The sequence below is a fragment of the Pygocentrus nattereri genome, chromosome 9 (assembly GCF_015220715.1).
Source record: "Pygocentrus nattereri isolate fPygNat1 chromosome 9, fPygNat1.pri, whole genome shotgun sequence".
Lineage (NCBI taxonomy): Eukaryota > Metazoa > Chordata > Actinopteri > Characiformes > Serrasalmidae > Pygocentrus > Pygocentrus nattereri.
Window position 1 is genome coordinate 10,908,261 of NC_051219.1, and position 8,647 is coordinate 10,916,907.

At 42.0% G+C, this 8,647-nt stretch overlaps 1 protein-coding gene across 1 annotated transcript; it reads right to left on the reverse strand.

The window, feature by feature from the left end:
• Positions 1 to 392: 392 nt before the first annotated feature.
• myl9a (myosin, light chain 9a, regulatory) lies at positions 393 to 6,562 on the reverse strand. Its single transcript, XM_017717908.2, has 4 exons — positions 6,365 to 6,562; positions 3,706 to 3,912; positions 2,655 to 2,816; positions 393 to 937 (listed from the first exon to the last, which is right to left on the reverse strand). Exons 2-4 carry the CDS (start codon positions 3,890 to 3,892, stop codon positions 762 to 764), a joined length of 525 nt encoding a protein of 174 aa, XP_017573397.1. The 5' UTR covers positions 3,893 to 3,912; positions 6,365 to 6,562; the 3' UTR covers positions 393 to 761.
• Positions 6,563 to 8,647: the final 2,085 nt, after the last annotated feature.

Below are 8,647 nucleotides of genomic sequence, written 5' to 3' on the forward strand. Positions count from 1 at the left end.
ATGACATAACTCTACATAACTGTTTATAAATACAGGCGTCATCTGTCGTAAAGGCAACCTACGTAGCTTTGATGAAAATTGGCAAACATAACCATTATAGCGAACGACGCCTATTGGAATGAGTGTTTATAAACATTTATGTAGGGTTATGTCAGCTGTCATGACAAGCTTATGTAGGTGTCATGTAGCCTTATGAACAGCGCCCTACAGTAAAGTGTTACCGATTTTCTTAGTGAAAATAAGTGAACACATCCTCTACCCACACTTTAATGCACAATTACTATTATTAACATATTGGGAAAATAATTTTTAGAAAGTGTTATGTTTTATTTTTTCCAGTGTGTTAAACTCAAAGCAAAGAAATTGTGCACTAAAATTAGCAGAAAAAAACGTGAAACTTATGTAAATTTATTTTTACTTAGAAAATGAACAGAGCATGTCGTTTGACTGAGGTGTTCAAGCTTGAGGAAACAATTATAGACTAGAATTATGACTGGCTTTAAGTCTTCTACAAGAAAAATGCTACAAGAAAATACATCAAAATGAACATCATTTTGAACTGCAGTGAACTGCAGAAGAATTCTCAGGGTAAAAGTGTTGATTTGGGACCACGTCTTCCCACCTCAATAGGCAGTAATTGTATTGATCAGGATATAAACAACCACATTGGATTCCAGATGGGCATTTTTACTCTGAGAACTGTGCCTGATCTCAGCCGAGCTCCTGTAGGACACCTGTAGGACACCAGCTGGGCCTGGTGTCTAGATGTCGTCCTTGTCTTTGGCGCCGTGCTTGAGGATGCGGGTGAACTCTGTGTAGTTGAAGTTTCCTTTCTTGTCAATTGGCGCTTCACGGAAAAGCTCATCGACCTCCTCATCGGTGAAGCGGTCGCCCATGGTGGTCAGCAGCTCACGGAGATGGTCCTCGTGGATAAACCCTGCAGGGTTAGACGAGTGAAAGATCAGAAGAGTGTTTCAGATTTCCAGATGGAGGACTGTTTTGTGTAGGTTGGTATTTCAGCTGTATATGGAGCTCTGCTGGTGACATCCTGTATGAATAAAAATAATGTGTGGCCATGACTTAGTAAGGCATGGGAACAAGATAATTAAGTCATGGCCAGGACTTAGTAAAGTGTGAGAAAATCATAATTAAGCCTTGACCACAGTTTAATAAGTCATGATCTCATTCCCATGCCTTACAAAGTCATGGCCATGCATTAGTATCTTGTTCCCATGCCTTACTCATGTCCACAACTTAATTAGGTCCCACGCCTTACTAAGTCCTGTCTTCAATTGAATTATCTCATTCCCATGCCTTACTAAGTCCTGGCCAAGGCTTAATTATCTTGTTCTCATGCCTTACAAAGGTTTTGGCTATGACTTAATTATTTTGTGCCCAGGGGTAACACTTTATTTGGAAAGTCCACTTTAGATACTTTGTAGATACTTCATTTACTTTATAGTTACATTCAACTAAATATCTACTAAATTGACCATAATTTTCGCTCGAATCCTTACGCTGATGTTAACCTCATCCCAAAACTTAAACCCAAACCTCACCCTGGTCACTGTTTGAACATCTGTATGTAATCTATAGTGGACTGTGGTGGTCTATCCACATAAAGTGAGACCAATTTAAGCTGTGCCACATCATAACTGAGCAACATGCATGATTTTAAAGGGGTGGCAGAGATGGCCAATAACCCCCCCCCCCCAAAAATCTGATTGGCCACCCCAGATGCCACCCCAAATTTTCTGCCACGTCATTGGCTTCCACCTCACTCTGGGGAGGATGTCTGGGGAAAGCAACTCTCCAGCAGTTCTACCTGAAGCTGCTTAACAACTCAATGCGGTTTGTGTTAGAAAAAGAGAGAGGGAGGGAAGGGTGTGGTCATTCAGACATGCTGTTTCCACTTGTTAGCTACGTCAGCCTCGTAGTTCCAGTGCACAACTGAAAAAGGCAGACTTTGGACACCAAGTCTCGGCTGATCGACTCCATTTAGGCTAAGGAGGAAAAATGTGTTCACTCCGCTTTTAAACTTCCCAGTTCAATTCAGTTCAAGTTTATTTGTATAGCGCTTTTTACAACGATGTTCTCACAAAGCAGCTTTACAGAAGTTTGAAAACATACAGTTACAACATATTTCCCCCAGTGAGCAAGTCAGAGGCGACGGTGGCGAGGAAAAACTCCCTCAGTCTGGAGGAAGAAACCTTGGGAGGAACCAAGACTCACAAGGGGAGACCCATCCTCCTCTGGTTAAACAGTGTTTACAATTTAGAAATAAAATAAAACCAAATGAAAGCCAAGAGGATCTCTGTTTGAAGACTGGATGGTAAAGCTTTAGAAACTGCACTGGTAGAGGCGGTCTCTGACTGAGGCGGTCTCTGACTGAGGCGGTCTCTGACTGAGGCGGTCTCTGACTGAGGCGGTCTATGAGTGGGAGTGAGCTGAAACAGCCTCATCCTATCTCAATGCTGGTACATCTGAATGGCACAGTGATGTAACTGAGAGTGTTGCAGTTGACACAAGTGAACAGGAGAGCGGGTTGGTGATGGTGAGGAGGAGGCCCTGGTTCTCCTGCAGCACAGTCAGTCATCAGCCACAGTCGGTCAACCAACAACAATGTGATATCATTCCATCAGCGCCAGGCCTACCTGAGCCGTCCTCGTCGAAGCAGGTGAAGGCGTTCCGTATGACCTCCTCGGGGTCCGTCCCGTTGAGCCGCTCCCCAAACATGGTGAGGAACATGGTGAAGTTAATGGGACCCGGAGCCTCACTCATCATGCCCTCCAGATACTCGTCTGAGGGGTTCTTTCCTGAAACACACAGGCAGAACCTTAAATGCCGGAAAGGGTTCTTTAAGTGATGCCATAGGAGAACCGCTTTTGGCTCCCTAAAAAACCTGTTAATAGTTGGTGCTTTAAAGAATCATTTCTGTTGAATGAGCTCAAACTCTTGAATTCTTGAGAGAGAGAGAGAGAGAGAGAGAGAGAGACAGAGAGAGAGAGACAGAGAGAGAGAGAGAGAGACAGAGAGAGAGAGATAGAGAGACAGAGAGAGAGAGACAGAGAGAGAGAGAGAGACAGAGAGAGAGAGACAGAGAGAGAGAGAAATGCGATAGAGCAAGATAGAGAGATGTGATAGAGGGAGAGATAGATAGAGAAATGCAAGAGAGAGAGTGTGAAAGAGAGAGTGTGTGTGTGAGAGAGAGAGAGAGAGAGAGAGAGAGAGAGAGAGAGAGAGAAATGCAATAGAGTGTGTGAGTGAGACAGAGCGAGAGAGTTTGAGAGAGAGATGTGATAGAGAGTGAGATAGAAAAAAGTGATAAAGAGTGTTTGAGAGTTAGAGGGAAAGTCTGAGAGTGAGAGAGATTGAGAGAGATGCAATAGAGAGAGATAGAGAGATGTGAGATAGAGATAGAGAGATGCAATAGAGAGAGATAGAGAGATGTGAGATAGAGATAGAGAGATGCGATAGAGAGTGTGTGAGAGTGAGAGAGAGTCTGAGAGTGAGAGAGATTGAGAGAGATGCAATAGAGAGAGATAGAGAGATGCGATAGAGAGAGAGAGATAGAGAAATGTGATAGAGAGAAAGAGTGTGAGAGTGAGAGAGATTGAGAGAGATGCGATAGAGAGATAGATAGAGAGAGAGAGAGAGAGAGAGAGAGAGAGAGACTCATGCTGCATTGCTCCTCTCCTCAGTTACCGAGAGAGGCCAGCATGTCGTGCAGGTCCTCCTTGTCGATGAAGCCGTCTCGGTTCTGGTCGATCATGTTAAAGGCCTCCTTGAACTCCTGGATCTGCGACTGGTCGAACATGGCGAAGACGTTGGAAGTCGCCCGCTGGGGGCGCTTCTTCGTGGTCTTCCCCTTGGCGCGCTTGGCTGCGGACATCCTGGCTGAAGACGTCTGGCCTTTTAATAAAAATGAAGAGCAGTTAATGAAAACACTTCTCAGAGTAGAGACTGGATCTAGAACCAAATCCACAACAGAACTGGAGTCATTTAGACACAACACAAGTTTACAGTTACAGATTGAAGCTCGTCTGTACAATTTTACCCCCCCCCACCAAAGCCCACCCATTAAAGGACCACCATTGTAAGAACACTGATTCAAATGTGTTTATCATTTCCACTTTAATAAAAATGACATCCCTGCAGGTTTGTTTGACTTTCATGCATATAATCTAAATACTGACAAAATTAGTATTTTTGATTAGTATATAATAACAAATAAGTAGAGATACAACTTCTACGACTGTTCTGCAGCCCCCTCAGTACCCCCCTGTGGCCTCCCAGTGGGCTGTGGCCGCCAGTTTAAGGAAGGCTGAACTAACATAAATACCATTGTTCTCAATGATGGGTGAGAGGGTGGGCCATTGTACCCACCCAGAGAGAGAGAGAGAGAGAGAGAGAGAGAGAGAGAGAGAGAGAGAGAGAGAGAGAGAGAGAGAGTGAGAGACAGAGAGAGAGAGAGAGAGAGAGAGAGAGAGAGAGAGAGAGAGAGAGTGAGAGACAGAGAATTATGCTCATTTCTCACTCGTGGCTCATTGAAAAAAAGCTTTTAAATTCTGTTGGAAGTGCAGATTCTGTTAGTGTTTGTTGCTAGAGAGGAGATATTTAAGTTAAATTTGGTGAAAAGTTCTTGTTTTGCAGAAAGCAAAAAATTCATTTACATTCATCGCTGAAATAAATGGAAACCAAGAAAAGAAAAGAGCGCAAATTGAATGCAAATGTAACTTACTATGTAATTATGTAATAATATTACACTGGTGTCAGAATAAAACCCTTTTTGCCATTTTGCCATTTAAAAATCTCTAGCTGTCATTTACACTGTGTCAAAATTTTATGATGAGATGGGCCAAAAGAAAGTCTTGTTACATTAACTACTTCAAAAGTTAAAACGTCCATAAAGTTGCTTTTTTGGAGGTTTCATTCCGACAGCGATGATGGAAACAGTGTAAAACACTACAGGAACAGCTCCTGGCTGAGACCAGCAGCAGCTTATCAGCCTAAACTCATCACAGCCTCTGAAGCTGAGTGAAAACTTAAAAAGTTTTCTCAAGCTTCTGTACAACCACTGTTTCTATGTTTTTCATGTTTGTTTGTATGTATATTTGAACACCACTTTAGTGGGGCTGGCTGGTCATTGAGATAATATGGATATTGTCACTGACCAAAGTAAAAAAGGAGAGGGTTTAAACCTTCTTAACGTTTAATGTAAGTTAGTGTGAAGAGATTTTTTTTTCCACGCAGTTTTGGAGCATTCCTATTGGTCCATTGGTTCATCATGATATTTGAACACAATCTAAAGGGCAGCTCAAATGATGTAGAAAAAAAGGTTTTTGGACAGCGATGTGATGTACAACCACAATATTTCCTACTTTTCTGATCCCAGCCAAAACAGAGAGCACATACAAAACACTGTTCTTCACGTTTTAATGCTGTGCTACTTACAATACTTTACAATAACAACATACCAATCAAACTGACCTTCATACAGATGACCAGAGTTGAGCAGAATACTGTGAGAAAGCGCTGAATACAGTATGCACTGTTCTTAATGCATTACAGTGCATAAAAAGCGATGCTGTTTACAATTCCCATAGAATAGCTCTTGATAACTGCTGCCATCATTTTGTAATTCACATACATTTCATTCATTTTAGTTTATGAAATGTATGTAACATGAGGCCATGAGCCCAGTACAACACCAGTGAGGACACTGTTCAGTTCCATCATCCCTTAACAGAGCTAAACACTGCGATAAATAGCTGGCTCTTCACATTGATTTATCTGTCTACTCAGGCTTTAGTAGAATTACACTGTGTGGAAAGATGCTGTTTGTTAAATCCGTCTTCTTTTTTATGTATTCCAAAATGTATTCCTCTAAAAACATAACTTTACTCTGAATATGGCCTATTCAAAATGTCTTGGACTAATTATAGATACTTAATTACCATATTTTCAAGGGATATTATAATTACTTGTATTCTGTTAACATCCCAACCCTGCAAATGACATCACACTTCTTGCAATACCATGTTATCAAACATTGACACCGATGAAGATCCTCACTCTCATCAACGCATAATGCACAACTTACATATCAGCTTCATTACTGAATAGTTTCTAGTACTTATTGAGTTATTAGTCTTAATGCATGAATAATGAGTCTGTAAGAGTTAATCTCCCAAACAAAGCTTGGCTCCATTGGCTCCAAGCAGCTCCATTTATGATCCTTTTCCAGCCACGCACTTCTGTAATAACCAACCATTTGCAGTGTTTAATAATAAGCCTAAACGTTACGAGGGTAATAAGCCTGCAGGTTAAAGGGGTGAAAGCCAGCATCAGCGTAAAAGCTCACCTCGTTCTGGAGTGATAACAGCTTCAGAGTGAGCCTCGGTCTCGGGTGCTGCTCCTCGGGCGGCCCGGGACGTTTGTTTAACGTTTCAGCGTCTTTTCACCACCTCCCTTGTTCCTGACTCAGCCAATAAGGTCAACAGCCAGGCTCAGAGGCCTTTACCCATACAAGGCAAAGGAATCTGTTGGCTCCCGCCGTCACACATCCTGAGAAACCTCTGTGTGTTTTCACAAAGAGCCACACCGATGCCTGCAGGAGCCGCGAGAGGGAGGCCTTATTTAGCAAGCAGCGTGACCAAGTATGCAACTGTGGAGCAACATTTCCTCTGCCAAAGTGTCAAACCAAACAAAGGCCAGAGCCCAGCCTGTGTTTCTCTGCAACAAGTCCTTATTGAGGTTATATGGAGGGGTGGACTGGGGGCTGTGTTTGTCTGAGCAAAGCAGGAGTCCTTTAATAAACACTTTCTCCAGATCATCATGGAAACTGAGTGTAGTTAATGGTCAAACGTGGGCTGAAGAGCATAACAGGCCATATATCAGACATGAGTCAAACTGCAGTGTTAGAGGAGCTACAGTGCTTCGCATTTGATTCGGACTTGTTGTGACCTGTTGTAAAGCTCTTGTCTTTTCTTTGCTGCAAGTTCAGACTCAATTTCTGAGCTACTGAGCTGATGTTCAATGTTTAAACTGGCAGTGAGTGTGTTTGGTGGTAGGTCTGGTGTGGAATTGTGTGGAATTGAGGTGTAACCGCTGTCCCATAGACTGTTGTTGGGGTGGGAGAGTCGGAGCACATTATGTTGCAGTGCATGCTGGGGACTGTAGTGCAGGGCATTGTGAAACGAGCTAATATTAAGAGAAAACGAAAATACCTTTGTGGGCCGGGGAGGATCGTGTCGTGGGCCTGATCTGGTCCACGGGCCTTGAGCTTGACACATGGGTTGTAAAGGAAGATACAACATTAAAGGGATATTTTGGCTACTTTTTAAAATGTCTTCATAATTCAGTCACTGAGAAATACAGCCAGTCAGCGCGGTTTGATGAAAAATGGTTCATTGTAAAAAAGGTTGCAGACTGCTTAGAGTGGTGGTGATAGGAACCAGGGGTCTCTATGTCTCTAACACATATATAGCCAGTCTATTTACTGTCCAAAATGACCAGTGAACCATGTGACCTCTAGGTTTTTATTTGTAATGTTGGTGATGGTAAAATAGAAGTAGATCTCTTTGGGGGCTCACAAAGCCCTACATGTATTTCGCCACAATAAGAAAACATTTTAGGCCATAATCTTCTCAGAATGAGTCATTCAGAATGACTTGATAACAATTATTTTATTAAATATGCAAAAGTGTTCAAAAGACTAGCATTAGCAGCACTATGCATGTTCTGTATGTGTTAAAACTGAATGGAGTAGCATTACTGAGTCTTGAGAGTAAAAACACTAAAATATGACGACCGTGAGCTGCTATGAGTCGCCCTCTAAAGCCTGACATGATTATTTCAAAGTCAGAGGGGTCAAGTTGGGAGTTTTCCAGACCCATTCATGTATCTTTGTGTATTAACATCACACAGGCTCAGAAAGAAGGTCCGGCTCGATATTTAGGTCTGAAATACAAAATCAACATTATACTGATGAAGATATGATGACAGTAGTAGATAGTAGATGCACTCACATCCTGTTTCAATGCACTCGCAGTCATCAGATTCATCCCCTCAAGGATGGGGACCGAAGCACAACTGATATTACAAAGATTTTCTTCCACACAGTGCACACAACTACACATTTCACAAGAGGACTTTTTACATAGTGCAGCTTTAAAAAAGAAAATAATACTATAAAAAGAATATATATATATATATATATATATATATATATATATATATGTGTGTGTGTGTGTGTGTGTGTGTGTGTGTGTGTGTGTGCAGTGATGTGTACAAGTATTTGCCCCCCCCACCCCCCTGCTCCATTTTGCATATTTGTAACAGTCGAATATTTCGGATCGTCAAACTACTTACTACTTTACATATTACACAAAGATAGCTCAAGTAAACAAAATGCTGTTTCTGAATGATTACTTCATTTACTGAAATGGAAAAACGCGTTTCAGCCCAACATGGCCCTATGTGAAAAAGTAATAGTCCCCATAACTACTAATTCAATTGACCACTGGGTCACTTCACTAGCCACACCCAGGCATGATTATTGCCAGACCTGTTGATTCTAAGCGTCACTTAAATAGAACCTGTCTGGCAGCGCATGGTGTCCTGTTCTAAAGAGATTCATAGACAA